At 45.0% G+C, this 17,315-nt stretch overlaps 2 protein-coding genes across 4 annotated transcripts in view; one reads left to right on the top strand and one right to left on the bottom strand.

Moving 5' to 3' along the window:
• Positions 1-17,315, bottom strand: part of LOC133665104 (protein-cysteine N-palmitoyltransferase HHAT-like protein) — a 62,050-nt gene that overhangs the window by 12,310 nt on the left and 32,425 nt on the right. For 2 of the 3 annotated variants that reach the window (XR_009828687.1, XM_062070307.1), the window contains exons 5-12: positions 9,230-9,250; positions 7,883-8,077; positions 7,609-7,818; positions 5,026-5,197; positions 2,587-2,731; positions 2,480-2,515; positions 1,880-2,081; positions 13-154 (exon numbers count right to left, since the gene is read on the bottom strand). Coding sequence is in view for 2 of the 3 variants with exons in the window: in XM_062070307.1 (XP_061926291.1) it covers positions 13-154; positions 1,880-2,081; positions 2,480-2,515; positions 2,587-2,731; positions 5,026-5,197; positions 7,609-7,818; positions 7,883-8,077; positions 9,230-9,250 (1,123 nt within the window). In the remaining variant the exon portion in view is untranslated. The remainder of the gene's footprint in view (positions 1-12; positions 155-1,879; positions 2,082-2,479; positions 2,516-2,586; positions 2,732-5,025; positions 5,198-7,608; positions 7,819-7,882; positions 8,078-9,229; positions 9,251-17,315) is intronic. The other variant, XM_062070308.1, reaches the window with a different exon arrangement.
• LOC133665102 (uncharacterized protein K02A2.6-like) overlaps positions 13,978-17,315 on the top strand; it is a 3,633-nt gene continuing 295 nt past the window's right edge. The window contains exon 1 of the mRNA XM_062070305.1: positions 13,978-17,315. This exon is cut by the window's right edge and continues 48 nt beyond it. Within this exon, the coding sequence (XP_061926289.1) occupies positions 14,316-17,315 (3,000 nt within the window). The 5' untranslated portion in view covers positions 13,978-14,315.

Below are 17,315 nucleotides of genomic sequence, written 5' to 3'. Positions count from 1 at the left end.
GATTCCTCCTACCTTTGAAAATCAGTCTTCTTCCGACCAGTTTGGCAAACTCCAAGCTGTTGAGGGAGAGGACGTTGTAGAGGACGATGGCCCAGAAGTTGGCGGCGTTGAACAGACCTCGGACCCTGCGTGACATGGCTTCACCAATAGCACCCTGCAGAGGACACCAGTCGTAGCATTGACCTCAGTACGAGTTGAATAGAGGGATGAAAAAGAGAGGAGCTAAGATTGAACCTTAAGGAACACCACTGGTTGGACAAAATACTACGGACTGCGTTTCAAGGAAACAAGCTACAGCAACACCTAGGTTGCATAAATCATGTTTCGAAAGACATTTGTAGCTGCTAAAAAGGAGAGGACGTAAAGTGGCGCCTTGAGGAACGCCTCAGTTATAAACCCTTGTTCTGTGTTTGCTAGCAAGGTTCAAGGGTCAGCGGTCCGGGTTCCTCTGAACAACAGAGAGCCCTCTTTTGTTTTTAGGAACTTGCTGCAAAACGGTTTGCCTCCCAGTTGAACAGCCGTGTGATTTAGGTGTTGATCAGTCGTCCGTTGGTCTCTTCATGTCCGAATGTTCACATTGCCATGAAAACTCAAAGAAAATCCGTAGATTTTGCTGTGAAAAAACTGGCAGCTTCGCCGTTACGATTTCACAGGAAAAATGACAGTGATTTTTACTGGAAATGGAAAAACTACCTCTGTTATTGTTAGGGTTGAATTCTGGTAGTGTGAAGCGACTGGGATGGGAATAAGTCCTCGGTTCTCGCCCGGAAAAGGGTGGAGTGCCATCGGCTTGGGAAGGAGATCTTGCCCCAAGTGGAGGAGTTCAAGTACCTCAGAGTCTTGTTCACGAGTGAGGGAAGAGTGGATCGTGAGATCGACAGGCGGATCAATGCGGCGTCTTCAGTAATGCGGACGCTGTATCGATCCGTTGTGGTGAAGAAGGAGCTGAGCCGGAAGGCAAAACTCTCAATTTACCGGTCGATCTACGTTACCATCCTCACCTATGGTCATGAGCTTTGGGTCATAACCGAAAGGACAAGATCACGGGTACAAACGGCCGAAATGAGCTTCCTCCGCCGGGTGGCGGGTCTCTCCCTTAGAGATAGGGTGAGAAGCTCTGCCATCCGGGGGGAGCTCAAAGTAAAGCCGCTGCTCCTCCACATGGAGAGGAGCCAGATGAGGTGGTTCGGGCATCCGGTCAGGATGCCACCCGAACGCCTCCCAAGGGAGGTGTTTCGGGCACGTCCGACCGGTAGGAGGCCACGGGAAAGACCCAGGACACGTTGGGAAGACTATGTCTCCCGGCTGGCCTGGGAACGCCTCGGGATCCCCCGGGAGGAGCTGGACAAAGTGGCTGGGGAGAGGAAAGTCTGGGCTCCTCTGCTTAGGCTGCTGCCCCCGCGACCCGACCTCGGAGAAGCGGAAGAAGATGGATGGTTGGAATTCTGGTGACTGAGCCACTCGGTTTTATTATCGTAAACACTGCAGTGCATTAGTGGGAATTAAAAAATTTGACCACTGTTATTTTTACCTTAAAATTAAGGTGACTGACCTGCCAGGTTGTTGTTTTTGTACAATACAATCTGTTAGTTCTTTTTTTTACAGTGAATTACTGTAAATTTAAAACGGTACCACTGTTATTTTTATGGTTAACTTCTGTTTTTTGTTTTGTTTGGTTTCATACTGTAAAATCAACAGTGCAGGCGGTGCCATTGAGGGCACCACAATTATCTCTACAACCCAGCTTCTGCTATATTCAACACTCTACTGCCCTCTGGCGGATAAAGTGGATAGTGCAGGTAAAGTGTGACAAATGGGGCCATAGAATCTGTACATCACAGCAATTCTAAATGGTCTTTATTGTCGGTCAGTTTCTCACCTCCCCGGTGGAAAATGGCGGAATAGAGAAGAACTTGGCCACCCAGAGCTCAAAGTTCAGTCCAAAGCAGTTGAAGAAGGACCAGATGTAGACCAGTTCACACGGGCCCAGCCACAGGGTGGTGATGGCGAAGGTGCACAAGGTGGCCAGGAGCTCCCTGAAGATTTTATTATGGTCTCCTCCGATGTAGTCGTAAACGTACCTGACACAAGGAGGTTTGAGGACTCATGGTCTGCCAACCCTAAAATCCAAGGACTCAGGGTGTACCAACCCTACAATCCAAGGACTCAGGGTGTGCAAACCCTACAATCCAAGGACTCAGGGTGTGCCAACCCTAAAATCCAAGGACTCAGGGTGTACCAACCCTACAATCCAAGGACTCAGGGTGTGCCAACCCTACAATCCAAGGACTCAGGGTGTACCAACCCTACAATCCAAGGACTCAGGGTGTGCAAACCCTACAATCCAAGGACTCAGGGTGTGCCAACCCTAAAATCCAAGGACTCAGGGTGTACCAACCCTAAAATCCAAGGACTCAGGGTGTACCAACCCTACAATCCAAGGACTCAGGGTGTGCCAACCCTAAGATCCAACACTCACTTGCACAGCCAGTCATTGATGCCTCTGTCGAAGTGCCTGAAAGGACAAACGCACGTCAAATCCGGGACGTCCGAGTCGGGATGTGGCACAAACTGGCGGACACTCACGTCTCAGCGAAGACGTAGAGCATGGTGATACACTTGGGGGGCTGGGGAGGGTCCAGGTGGTCCAGTGTCGCCACCGTGTTGATCACGCCAAACATCACGGCGGCCTTCAACCAATCGTACACCAGGTTGGAATACGCCAGGCCGGCTGTCAGGGAGAACGGACTGTTCAGACTCTGACTTTGTGACAAGGTGGTGCAACCATCAACCTTGGAATAACTTGGAGTTCAACCAAAATGTTACCTAAAATTATTTGACCTTCTCATTGAATATTTGTGTTAAACAAGCATAGCATCGCCTTCCAGCCACTGCTAGCGTTAGCACAAACTAACGGTGTGAGGTGGTTCTCCACCGGCTCGGGTTCCAGTATTCGCTGTGATCTAATTTCCCAAAAAAAGCCTTTGCCAATAAAATCCTTGAAGCGGCAGCTTAGTCTGAGTAGTGACTAGTGGCTCCGATTTTTAAACTTTTCCAAACATCCACGGCTCGCCTTAAACTGTTTTTCCGTTTTTCCACTTTTGGAGATGTCTCAAAACCTCATCGGGAGTCCCGACAACACCCGAAAATGGCAGAAAATGTATATATATTTTTTTAAACTTTTTTTTGCTAAAATGTTGTCAGAATTTTTTTTTAAACTGTCTTGCTTTAACAGCACAATACTGGTGCTGTAGTTTTAGGAGACGTCTCAAAACCTCATCAGGAGTTCCAACAAAACCAGAAAATGGCAATGTATATTTTTCGAAAACCTTTCTTCGCTAAAATGTCGTAAGGGGGCACCCTTACCGAAATTTTTTTTAGATTACACAAAAATGTAAAAAAAAATGTCTTTCTTCAACAGCACTATACTGGTGCTGTAGTTGTAGGAGATGTCTCAAAACCTCATCAGGAGTACCAACAAAACCCCAAAATGGTTTGTGGTCCCCTTTATTTAGAAAAGTATCAAATACATTTTGGTACCTTTTTTTTGGATCAAAAATACATTTTGGTACCTTTTGGTATCAAAAATACATTTTGGTACCACTTTTTTGGTATCACTTTTTTTGCATTTTGGTACCACTGTTTTTGGTATCAAAAATACATTTTGGTACCACTTTTTTGGTATCACTTTTTTTGCATTTTGGTACCACTTTTTTTGGTATCAAAAATACATTTTGGTACCACTTTTTTTGGTATCAAATATACTTTTTTGCACACATTTTTTTGGTATCAAAAATACTTTTTGGTCCTTTTTTTTGGTATCAAAAATACTTTTTGGTACTTTTTTTTGGGTATCAAAAATACTTTTTGGTACCCTTTTTTTGGTATCAAATAAACTTTTTGGTACCCTTTTTTTTGGTATCAAAAAAACTTTTTAGTATCAAAAAAACTTTTTGGTACCCTTTGTGGTATCAAAAATTATTTTTGGTACCCTTTTTTTGGTATGAAAAATTATTTTTTGTACCCTTTTTTTTGGTGTCTAAAATACTTTTCTGTACCCTTTTTTTGGTATCAAAAATAGTTTTGGTACCCTTTTTTTTGGTATCAAAAATACTTTTTGGTACACATTTTTTTGGTATCAAAAATACATTTTTTTTGGTATAAAAAATTATTTTTGGTACCCTTTTTTTTGTATCAAAAATAATTTTTGGTACACATTACTAATAATAAACACTGCTGTCAATATGCTCAAGTTAGCCTTGGTACCCTTTGTGGTATCAAAAATTATTTTTAGTACCCTTTTTTTGGTATGAAAAATTATTTTTTGTACCCTTTTTTTTGGTGTCTAAAATACTTTTCTGTACCCTTTTTTTGGTATCAAAAATAGTTTTGGTACCCTTTTTTTTGGTATCAAAAATACTTTTTGGTACACATTTTTTTGGTATCAAAAATACATTTTTTTTGGTATAAAAAATTATTTTTGGTACCCTTTTTTTTTGTATCAAAAATAATTTTTGGTACACATTACTAATAATAAACACTGCTGTCAATATGCTCAAGTTAGCCTTGGTACCCTTTGTGGTATCAAAAATTATTTTTGGTACCCTTTTTTTGGTATGAAAATTTTTTTTTTGTACCCTTTTTTTTTTGGTGTCTAAAATACTTTTCTGTACCCTTTTTTTGGTATCAAAAATACTTTTTGGTACCCCTTTTTTTTGGTATCAAAAATACTTTTTGGTACACATTTTTTTGGTATCAAAAATACATTTTTTTTGGTATAAAAAATTATTTTTGGTACCCTTTTTTTTTGTATCCAAAATAATTTTTGGTACACATTACTAATAATAAACACTGCTGTCAATATGCTCAAGTTAGCCTAAAGCCTCGTTAGACAAATTTACCCTATGATTAATCAAAAAATAATAATACTTGCACAGTATCCTATAAAATGAATCTTGACCATGGACCTTGGTGCTGTGTTTACAATGCTAGTACCATGCCAACAAATAAGGAGTGAGAACCCACCGAGACACCAGTCAGACAGCTTGCCCACCAGCTTCATGTCGGTGGGGATGGTCAGGATGTAGAGGTAGTGGAAGAAGACGTCCACAATCAGGATCAGTCCCAGGTGCAACAAGGCCTTGGTGGTGATGTTCCACATTTCCCTCTCCTTGCGAGTCAGCTTGGTGTTGTTGGCCTGTGCAGTCAGACAACAACGCAACATTATTATTTGTAGAAAGACAACTTGCGCTGTACTAGTAGAACAAAGTCAGCGTTTTTGGGAATATATGCCGTTTATGTCAATTTTATTCTATTAAATCTATTTTTTTTAACGTTTGCAAAGTTTAAAGTGATTGCGATCAAAATGCTAATTTCCATTAGCCGGTGGAGGGGATTTTCCATTGTAAGTTAGCACTGAGCTAACAGCATAAGTGCCAACTTTCTTCCTGTATGGTTTTCCAGGCCGTGTTGTGGATTTAACATGTTTTTACTTCAAAGACACCTGGGATGTGGACTCTGTTGCGTGAATGCCGAACAGAGCAACCACCAGGCTTATGCACAATGCTCACACCCATGGACCACGACACGGATACACCACTCAACCCCTTGCTTATTTGCTTATTGTTGCTTGAGGTTTTTCCTGGTCTATGTGGGTGTCTAGAGGGCCCTGAAAGACCCCTTGTTCAAAGACACCTGGGATGTGGACTCTGTTGCGTGAACGCCGAACAGGCTTATGGACAAAGCACGCACGCATGGACCACGAAACTGATACACCACTCAACCACTTGCTTATTTGCTTATTGTTGCTTGAGGTTTTTCCTGGTCTATGTAGGTGTCTATAGGGCCCTGAAAGAGATCTTGTTCAAAGACACCTGGGATGTGGACTCTGTTGCGTGAACGCCAAACAGGTTTATGGACAAAGCACGCATCCATGGACCACAACACTCAACCCCTTGCTTATTTGCTTATTGTTGCTTGAGGTTTTTCCTGGTCTATGTAGGTGTCTATAGGGCCCTGAAAGACCCCTTCTTCAAAGACACCTGGGATGTGGACTCTGTTGCATGAATGCCGAACAGGCTTATGGACAAAGCACACACCCATGGACCACGACACTCAACCCCTTGCTTATTTGCTTATTGTTGCTTGAGGTTTTTCCTGGTCTATGTAGGTGTCTATAGGGCCCTGAAAGACCCCTTCTTCAAAGACACCTGGGATGTGGACTCTGTTGCATGAATGCCGAACAGGCTTATGGACAAAGCACACACCCATGGACCACGACGCAGATACGTCACTCAAGCCCTTGCTTATTTGCTTATTGTTGCTTGAGGTTTTTCCTGGTCTATGTAGGTGTCTATAGGGCCCTGAAAGAGATCTTGTTCAAAGACACCCGGGATGTGGACTCTGTTGCGTGAACGCCGAACAGGCTTATGGACAAAGCACGCACGCATGGACCACGACACTGATACACCACTCAACCACTTGCTTATTTGCTTATTGTTGCTTGAGGTTTTTCCTGGTCTATGTAGGTGTCTATAGGGCCCTGAAAGAGATCTTGTTCAAAGACACCTGGGATGTGGACTCTGTTGCGTGAACGCCAAACAGGCTTATGGACAAAGCACGCACCCATGGACCACGACACTCAACCCCTTGCTTATTTGCTTATTGTTGCTTGAGGTTTTTCCTGGTCTATGTAGGTGTCTATAGGGCCCTGAAAGAGATCTTGTTCAAAGACACCTGGGATGTGGACTCTGTTGCGTGAACGCCAAACAGGCTTATGGACAAAGCACGTACCCATGGACCACGACACTCAACCCCTTGCTTATTTGCTTATTGTTGCTCGAGGTTTTTCCTGGTCTATGTAGGTGTCTAGAGGGCCCTGAAAGACCCCTTGTTCAAAGACACCTGGGATGTGGACTCTGTTGCGTGAGTGCCGAACAGGCTTATGGACAAAGCACGCACCCATGGACCACGACACTCAACCCCTTGCTTATTTGCTTATTGTTGCTTGAGGTTTTTCCTGGTCTATGTAGGTGTCTAGAGGGCCCTGAAAGACCCCTTGTTCATAGACACCTGGGATGTGGACTCTGTTGCGTGAGTGCCGAACAGGCTTATGGACAAAGCACGCACCCATGGACCACGACACAGATACGCCACTCAACCCCTTGCTTATTTGTCTATTCTTGCTTGAGGTTTTTCCTGGTCTATGTAGGTGTCTAGAGGGCCCTGAAAGAGATCTTCTTCAAAGACACCTGGGATGTGGACTCTGTTGGGTGAACGCCGAACAGAGCAACCACCAGGCTTATGCACAATGCACGCACCCATGGACCATGACACGGATACGCCACTCAACCCCTTGCTTATTTGCTTATTGTTGCTTGAGGTTTTTCCTGGTCTATGTAGGTGTCTATAGGGCCCTGAAAGACCCCTTGTTCAAAGACACCTGGGATGTGGACTCTGTTGCGTGAACGCCGAACAGGCTTATGGACAAAGCACACACCCATGGACCACGACACTCAACCCCTTGCTTATTTGCTTATTGTTGCTTGAGGTTTTTCCTGGTCTCAAACTGGGTAACTGCTACCAAACATCAGTTCACACAAAGCGTACCTGAGCATGATACTTGTCAAAAGTCATGATCGGTCCAAAGAAGAAGAAAGGGAGGTAGAAGTTGTATCTCAGCAGGTCACAGAAGGTGTAGCTGCCGTCTTTCCTCTCGCAGTTCTCCAACGCGAAGCTCATACAGCGCATGATGCTGAAGCCGCAGCCGCCATAGAAGAGGATGTCTTGCAGTTGGAAAGAGCCGGTCACCAAGGCTTCCTGTGGGAGTTGATTGGCGTACTCGAATAACCGGCGGAGGACTCGGCGGAGTGATAGTACTCACCTGCCAGGAGTTATACGGCTCCAGCTTGATGGAGGCCAGCGTGGCCAAGCCTGCGGCGAAGCACATCCATTTGCTTTTGATCATGGCCACGCTGTAGAGTACGATGCAGTGGGACAGAACCAAGGCGACGAAGGTCCAGCCCATGGTCACCAGGACCGCCAAACCGCCGTACACGCCAAAGACCAACGACCTGTGCTGTGAGGAAAACGCACGAGCCGGTTTCATTGTGATGCGCGATCGCGTCCTTTGATTTGAATGTGTGAACAGAAGAAAGGATGACGTTAGAACTAGGGTTGCAAAGGGGTGGAAAGTTTCCGGTAAATTTCCGGAAACTTTACCACGGGAAGTGAAGCTCGGGAAGTTTGGAAATTTTGACAATTTTTTCATTATTCAACTTATTCTGTAGAATAAGATGAGAAGCTTGTAAAACACTAATGCAATATCACACACAGATATAAATAGTCAGCTAAACAACTGGAGTAGTCTTTGAAAATATTTTACTGATGGACAAATGAATAGAAATAGGCTAGATGAATAAATGAACACTCAATCAGCATGCTAAATCAAACTATAAGTTACATTCTTGTATGACAACAGAACAGAAAGCATACACGTTTTGATTTAGTATTTGCTAGTTGAACTTTACAGATCACAAAAAAGGTAAATTCGGATCGCTAACGTTGTTAGCATAAATGAATGGGATTTAACATAGAGAAAATTAGCATCCCGGCTAACGGAGAAATATTTTCGGTTCAGTATGAGACTGGGGTGGTACATAAACCTAGCTAGCTAGAGATATTGGCCCCCAAATCATTGAACAAGTACAGGAACAGCTAGCTAGCTTGAGTGGAAGTCTGCTGGAGTAGTCTACAGTCATACAGTAACAAGTAATTACACCCCTATTACACTTAAATACCATAGATCAAATATATTTACCCCAGTAATATCAACACTTACCTGACTGGATGAAGTCCTTGTGCTCAAATACTAGTGTGGCCTGTAGTGTGTAGCATGCTGGGAATTATCTGTGCATGTGATGTGAGGAATGCACAGTGCAGGGTTGAAATTCAACTGAATTTGCATTAAATCAGGTTGTTTTAGCTAATAATCATGCTGCAAGATTTAGCATGTTGCAGTCAATGTTTATTCCCATATATTCCCGTTAATTCCCATGGAAAGTTTCCAACTTTGAATATTCCCGGAATTTTGCAACCCTAGTTAGAACCATAACAAAATGTTATCTACCAATGGACAAGTTGTTAGATTGTGAGGAACAACAACAACCAAGTGAGTCAAATGAAACATGACGCGTGTTATGATGACATTCACGAGTTTATTAAAGGTTACCTTACATCCATCTATACCAATCTTCATTGTCAGCATGGAACAAGACAGAAAACATGTTAAATGGTTTTAGCTCGGCCACATTTGACATCATCACAGAGACTCTGACGTTTCAAATATCATGCATGGAGTCGGTAGCTAGCTATGAACTAGGACCACGGCAATATATCATCAGCAATAACTTGTCAGTGGGATGATTCTGACAGGGGAAAACACACAAACACCATTACACACATTACACACATGCGTGGGGGAAAGCTGCCAAGTAAAAATGCTACAATCACATAAGCACTGAAGGATCAACAACTAATGAAAAAAATATTGCAAAGACCAAAAACACAAACAGACCCCAAAAACGACTAAGTGACAAATACTGCCGGTTCATTAAATAAAAGTGAAGGTGGGCAGGCTTTTAAGAATTTAGTCGGGCTACTAGGAAGTTAGCCAGGTTACCAAGAAGTTTGCCAGCCTAGCTGGAAGTTAGGCAGGCTACTAGGAAGTTTGCCAGGCTAGCTGGAAGTTAGGCAGGCTACTAAGAAGTTTGCCAGGCTAGCTGGAAGTTAGCCAGGCTTCTAGAAAGTGTGCCAGGCTACTAGAAAGTGTGTCAGGGTAGCAGGAAGTTTGCCAGGCTATTAGAAAGTTAGCCAGGTTACCAGGAAGTTTGCCAGGCTATTAGGAAGTCAGCCAGGCTACTAGGAAGTTAAGCAGGCTACTAGGAAGTTTGCAAGGCTAGCAGGAAGTCAGCCAGGCTACTAGGAAGTCAGCCAGGCTACTAGGAAGTCAGCCAGGCTACTAGGAAGTTAGCCAGGCTACTAGGAAGTTAGCCAGGCAATCAAGAAGTTTGCCAGGTTATTAGGAAGTTAGCCAGGCTACTAGGAAGATGGCCAGGCTACTAGGAAGATAGCCAGGCTACTAGGAAGTTGGCCAGGCTACTAGGAAGATAGCCAGGTTACTAGGAAGTTAGCCAGGCTACTAAGAAGTTAGCCAGGCTACTAAGAAGTTTGCCAGGCTACTAGGAAGTTTGCCAGGCTACTAGGAAGTTGGCCAGGTTACTAAGAAGTTAGTCAGGCTACTAAGAAGTTTGCCAGGCTACTAAGAAGTTTGCCAGGCTATTAGGAAGTTTGCCAGGCTACTAGGAAGTTAGTCAGGCTACTAGGAAGTTTGCCAGGCTATTAGTAAGTTAGTCAGGCTACTAGGAAGTTTGCCAGGCTACTAGGAAGTTTGCCAGGCTGCTAGGATTTTAGTCAGGCTACTAAGAAGTTTGCCAGGCTACTAATAAGTTTGCCAGGCTACTAGGAAGTTTACCAGGCTACTAGGAAGTTAGTCAGGCTACTAAGAAGTTTGCCAGGCTACTAAGAAGTTAGTCAGGCTACTAAGAAGTTTGCCAGGCTACTAAGAAGTTTGCCAGGCTACTAGGAAGTTTGCCAGGCTATTAGGAAGTTTGCCAGGCTACTAGGAAGTTGGCCAGGTTACTAAGAAGTTAGTCAGGCTACTAAGAAGTTTGCCAGGCTATTAGGAAGTTTGCCAGGCTACTAGGAAGTTAGTCAGGCTACTAGGAAGTTTGCCAGGCTACTAGTAAGTTTGCCAGGCTGCTAGGATTTTAGTCAGGCCACTAAGAAGTTTGCCAGGCTACTAAGAAGTTTGCCAGGCTACTAGGAAGTTTACCAGGCTACTAGGAAGTTAGTCAGGCTACTAAGAAGTTTGCCAGGCTACTAAGAAGTTTGCCAGGCTATTAGGAAGTTTGCCAGGCTACTAGGAAGTTGGCCAGGTTACTAAGAAGTTAGTCAGGCTACTAAGAAGTTTGCCAGGCTATTAGGAAGTTTGCCAGGCTACTAGGAAGTTAGTCAGGCTACTAGGAAGTTTGCCAGGCTACTAGTAAGTTTGCCAGGCTGCTAGGATTTTAGTCAGGCCACTAAGAAGTTTGCCAGGCTACTAAGAAGTTTGCCAGGCTACTAGGAAGTTTACCAGGCTACTAGGAAGTTAGTCAGGCTACTAAGAAGTTTGCCAGGCTACTAAGAAGTTTGCCAGGCTACTAAGAAGTTTGCCAGGCTATTAGGAAGTTTGCCAGGCTACTAGGATTTTAGTCAGGCTACTAAGAAGTTTGCCAGGCTACTAGGAAGTTTACCAGGCTACTAGGAAGTTAGTCAGGCTACTAAGAAGTTTGCCAGGCTATTAGGAAGTTTGCCAGGCTACTAGGATTTTAGTCAGGCTACTAAGAAGTTTGCCAGGCTACTAGTAAGTTTGCCAGGCTACTAGTAAGTTAGCCAGGCTACTAGGAAGTTTGCCAGGCTATTAGGAAGTTTGCCAGGCTACTAGGATTTTAGTCAGGCTACTAAGAAGTTTGCCAGGCTACTAGGAAGTTTACCAGGCTACTAGGAAGTTAGTCAGGCTACTAAGAAGTTTGCCAGGCTACTAAGAAGTTTGCCAGGCTATTAGGAAGTTTGCCAGGCTACTAGGATTTTAGTCAGGCTACTAAGAAGTTTGCCAGGCTACTAGTAAGTTTGCCAGGCTACTAGTAAGTTAGCCAGGCTACTAGGAAGTTTGCCAGGCTATTAGGAAGTTTGCCAGGCTACTAGGATTTTAGTCAGGCTACTAGGAAGTTTGCCAGGCTACTAGTAAGTTAGCCAGGCTACTAGGAAGTTTGCCAGGCTATTAGGAAGTTTGCCAGGCTACTAGGAAGTTTGCCAGGCTATTAGGAAGTTTGCCAGGCTACTAGGAAGTTAGTCAGGCTACTAGGAAGTTTGCCAGGCTACTAGGAAGTTAGTCAGGCTACTAGGAAGTTTGCCAGGCTATTAGGAAGTTTGCCAGGCTACTAGGAAGTTAGTCAGGCTACTAGGAAGTTTGCCAGGCTACTAGGAAGTTAGTCAGGCTACTAGGAAGTTTGCCAGGCTACTAGGAAGTTTGCCAGGCTACTAGGAAGTTTGCCAGGCTACTAGGAAGTTAGTCAGGCTACTAGGAAGTTTGCCAGGCTACTAGGAAGTTAGTCAGGCTACTAGGAAGTTTGCCAGGCTACTAGGAAGTTAGTCAGGCTACTAGGAAGTTTGCCAGGCTACTAGGAAGTTTGCCAGGCTACTAGGAAGTTTGCCAGGTTAGCAGGAAGTTAGCCAGGCTACTAGGAAGATTGCCAGGCTATTACAAAGTTAGCCAGGTTACCAGGAAGTTTGCCAGGCTACTAAGAAGCCAGCCAGGCTACTAGGGAGTTAGTCAGGCTACTAAGAAGTTAGCCAGGCTACTAGGAAGTTAGCCAGGCTACTAGGAAGTTTGCCAGGCTACTACAAAAGTGTGTCAGGGTAACAGGAAGTTCACCAGGCTATTAGAAAGTTAACCAGGCAAGCAGGAAGTTAGCCAGGCTACTAGTACGTTTGTCCAGCTAGCAGGAAGTTAGTCAGGATATTAAAAAATGTCTCAGGCTCCTAGGAAGTTAGCCAGGCTCCTAGGAAGTTTGACAGGCGTGCAGGAAGTTAGCCAGGCTACTAGGAAGTTTGACAGGCGTGCAGGAAGTTGGCTAGGCTACTAGGAAGTTAGCCAGGCTACTAGGAAGTTTGACAGGCGTGCAGGAAGTTGGCCAGGCTACTAGGAAGTTTGACAGGCGTGCAGGAAGTTGGCCAGGCTACTAGGAAGTTAGCCAGGCTACTAGGAAGTTTGACAGGCGTGCAGGAAGTTAGCCAGGCTACTAGGAAGTTTGACAGGCGTGCAGGAAGTTAGCCAGGCTACTAGGAAGTTTGACAGGCGTGCAGGAAGTTGGCCAGGCTACTAGGAAGTTTGACAGGCGTGCAGGAAGTTGGCCAGGCTACTAGGAAGTTAGCCAGGCTACTAGGAAGTTTGACAGGCGTGCAGGAAGTTAGCCAGGCTACTAGGAAGTTTGACAGGCGTGCAGGAAGTTGGCCAGGCTACTAGGAAGTTTGACAGGCGTGCAGGAAGTTGGCCAGGCTACTAGGAAGTTAGCCAGGCTACTAGGAAGTTTGACAGGCGTGCAGGAAGTTAGCCAGGCTACTAGGAAGTTTGACAGGCGTGCAGGAAGTTAGCCAGGCTACTAGGAAGTTAGCCAGGCTACTAGGAAGTTTGACAGGCGTGCAGGAAGTTGGCCAGGCTACTAGGAAGTTAGCCAGGCTACTAGGAAGTTTGACAGGCGTGCAGGAAGTTAGCCAGGCTACTAGGACGTTTGACAGGCGTGCAGGAAGTTAGCCAGGCTACTAGGAAGTTAGCCAGGTTACCAGGAAGTTAGCCAGGCTATTAGAAAGTTAGCCAGGTTACCAGGAAGTTAGCCAGGCTATTAGAAAGTTAGCCAGGTTACCAGGAAGTTAGCCAGGCTACTAGGAAGTTAGTCAGGCTAGCAGGAAGTTAGCCAGGCTACTAGGAAGTTAGTCAGGCTAGCAGGAAGTTAGCCAGGCTACTAGGAAGTTAGTCAGGCTAGCAGGAAGTTAGCCAGGCTAGCAGGAAGTTAGTCGGGCTAGCAGGAAGTTAGCCAGGCTACTAGGAAGTATATTTCACTTCACCATCTTTCTTCCGGGCATGTCACTCAAGTCTTTAAAAGAACAATCAAAATCACTCAGGTGAACTCTCAGCGTTTCTCTCATGCAGTTATTTTTGGGTCTTGTGTGAGTTGTGCATCATTTTTCTTTTGCAGCATTCTCCAGCTGCATGATGATTGTGTGTGTTTTTGTTTCGGGCTTATTTCTAAGATTTGTAGCATTTGAACATTGCTGCACGTGTGCACACGCAGACTTCCTATCAATGTTGTAGTGGTAGGCTATGCCTACATATCCCAGGGTGCTTTGGGGCTGGGGCTTACTTCCTGAATGACTAGTAAACATGACAGCAACGCTACCTCTCTGTGTCCCTGAGCCATTCTTTATACATGGTGTCAGAGAGTGAAAAAGAACTCAAAAGTTATAACTTTATACTCCTGTGAAGCGGTGGATGTTATCTCTTCATGAATATAGCCTGGAGGAAGCTCAGTGCTGACAATAAAAACGGAGATAAGTGAAGAAAAGTTGCTAAGCTAAAAAAAAAAAAAAAAAAAAAAAAAAGCCTGCGACTTGGCTGAGCTACACAAACCTTTCCTGATCGACAACTAAGGGAATATACAATGGCATCTACACAAATATCACACCCAGAACCATTTGACTTCTCAAATCCGTCAGGATGGCCAAGATGGATCAGAAGGTTTGAGAGATTTCGTGTTGTATCTGGATTAACAGAGAAAGAAGAGGAGTATCAGGTGAATTCACTTCTCTATGCTATGGGAGATGCAGCAGATGATATTTTGGCAGTTTTACCGTTGACTGATGAAAACAAAAAGAAGTATGATACAGTTAAAGAAGCATTTGAGCAGCACTGTGTGGGAAAACACAATGTGATTTTTGAAAGGGCCCAGTTTAACATGAGGTTCCAACAAGATGGAGAGAGTGCAGAAGCATTCATCACCACTGTGCACAAGTTAGCAGAACATTGTAACTATAGAGATCTGAAGGAAGAGCTAATAAGAGACAGAATTGTGGTTGGAATAAATGACAGGAGGCTGTCAGAACAGCTACAGATGGACTCAGAATTGACCCTGGTGAAGACAATACAAAGAGTGAGACAAAGTGAAACTGTTAAGAAACAACAGACATTAATGTACAACACTGCTGGAGAAGGAGACTCCAAGATAAATTTAGATGCTGTTCAGACAAGGTTTCAGCGCCTGGGGAAAAAGCCTCAACACTCAAACAAAGGCCAAAGGTCAGACACTCAAGGAGAAAAAGAGTGTGGCCGATGTGGAAAAGGACGCAGACATGCATGGAAAGACTGCCCAGCTAAAGATGTAGAATGTCGCAAGTGTCGCAAAATTGGACATTATGCAGTGGCCTGTTTCAGAGGGAAAGCAGTAAACACAGTCACAGAGTGCCAGTCAGACGGTGACAATGATCAGGAGGACTATGCTTTTCTAGGTGAGGTGCAAACACAGACTACAAGGCCTTGGATGGAAAATATACTACTCAACGGGGAAGCCATTAATTTTAAAATCGACACAGGAGCTGACGTGACATCCATACCGGAAAGTGTCTTTAAACCAACACGAGATGGCAAGTTGGAGAAACCACTTAAGAAACTGTTTGGACCGGGACGCAACCCCCTGAATGTAAAGGGCTGTTTCCAGGGGAAAATGCTGGCAAAAGGCCTCTTTACAGACCAACATGTTTATGTTGTGGCAGGACTGACACAACCACTTCTGGGACTACCAGCCATAGAGGCCATGCAACTGGTTCACAGAGCAGAGGCTGTCACAGCGACACAGCCTGAAACAGATTTCAAAGCAGCGTATCCAGCGGTGTTCCATGGGCTTGGTGAGCTGAAGGAGCCGTACCGCATAGAGCTGAAAAAAGGAGCGACACCTTATGCTCTCTCAACACCCAGACGGGTCCCACTGCCACTGAGAGAGAAAGTGCGTGAAGAACTGGATAGAATGGAAACTATGGGAGTCATATCAAAAGTGACAGAACCAACGGCTTGGTGCTCTGGAATGGTTGTGGTTCCAAAACCAAAGCAGGACAAACTCAGGATCTGTGTAGATCTCACAAAGCTAAACAAAGCAGTGAAAAGAGAACGCCATATTCTTCCTTCCGTCGACCAAACACTTGCGATGATGTCAGAGGCAAAGGTTTTCACAAAACTAGATGCTCGATCTGGATTTTGGCAAATCCCATTAACCCCAAAATCACGACCATTAACCACATTCATCACTCCTTTTGGGAGATATCTGTTCAACCGCCTGCCCTTTGGGATCAAATCCGCTCCAGAACATTTTCAAAGAAGGATGTCACAAATGTTGGAGGATTTTGAGGGCGTGCTGTGTCATGCAGATGATGTTCTTGTGTATGGCCGTGACAGACAGGAACATGACCAAAGACTGCACAGTGTGCTCCAGAAAATGCAGGAGGAAGGCCTCACTTTGAACGAGAAGTGTGAGTTTGCTAAGGAGCACATGATCTTTGTTGGTCACAAGGTTTCGGCAAAAGGCATCGAGCCCGACCCAAACAAAACAAAAGCGATTCTTCAGATGCCAGAGCCTGAATGCGCGGAGGATGTGCGCCGCCTAATAGGCATGGCAAATTACCTGTCCAAATTCTTGCCACAACTGGCTACTGTCACCGTGCCCCTGAAAGACCTACTGAGGGAGAAAAATGAGTGGGTCTGGGGGGAACCTCAACAGACTGCTTTTCAAAAGCTGAAAGAAGGACTGAGCTCACCGACAGCACTTGCTAAATATTCAAATGCAGCAGAGACTCAAGTAGCAGCAGATGCATCAGCATACGGAATAGGTGCTGTTCTCACGCAGAAACAGGATGATGGCTCATGGCAACCAGTGACGTTTATTTCAAGAGGACTGACAGATACAGAGAAGCGCTATGCGCAGATTGAAAAGGAGGCGCTGGCAGCAACATGGGCGTGCGAAAGACTGACCTCCTACGTGCAGGGTCTACACTTCACACTCCTGACAGACCATAAGCCCCTGGTCCCACTGTTGAGCACCAGAGGTTTGGATGATCTGCCACCAAGGGTTCTGAGATTTCGTCTGCGACTCCTGAGGTATGATTATGACATTGTTCATGTCCCAGGGAAAAACCTCATCACTGCAGACACGCTGTCTAGAGCGCCGCTTCAGGACAAGATGTCACCTGGTGACTTGGAACTTGAAAGAGAGGTCCAGGTGTTTGTGAATGCTGTTGTGTCCTCACTCCCCGCTACAGACACACGATTGGAAGAAATTAAACGGGCACAACAAGCAGATGAAACATGCAAAACAGTGTCACACTACTGTCTGACAGAATGGCCGGAAAAACACACGCTGAGGCCAGACGTTGCCCCCTACTGGAAGGTCAGAGCAGACCTGTATCTTGCAGATGACCTTCTCATGAAAGGCGAGAGACTGGTGATACCACAAGCACTCAGAAGGGAGATCATGACTAAACTTCACGAAGGTCATCAAGGAATCTCCAAATGTCGCTCTAGAGCCAAGGAATCGGTATGGTGGCCTGGAATCACTGCCCACATCAGAGAGGCAGTGGACCAGTGTGAAACGTGCCAAAAATATAGAATCCAGTAC

The sequence above is a fragment of the Entelurus aequoreus genome, linkage group LG14 (assembly GCF_033978785.1).
Source record: "Entelurus aequoreus isolate RoL-2023_Sb linkage group LG14, RoL_Eaeq_v1.1, whole genome shotgun sequence".
In the NCBI taxonomy this organism is placed as follows: Eukaryota; Metazoa; Chordata; class Actinopteri; order Syngnathiformes; family Syngnathidae; genus Entelurus; species Entelurus aequoreus.
Note: the sequence above shows the minus strand (reverse complement) of the source record. Positions and strands in the feature narration are given on the sequence as shown.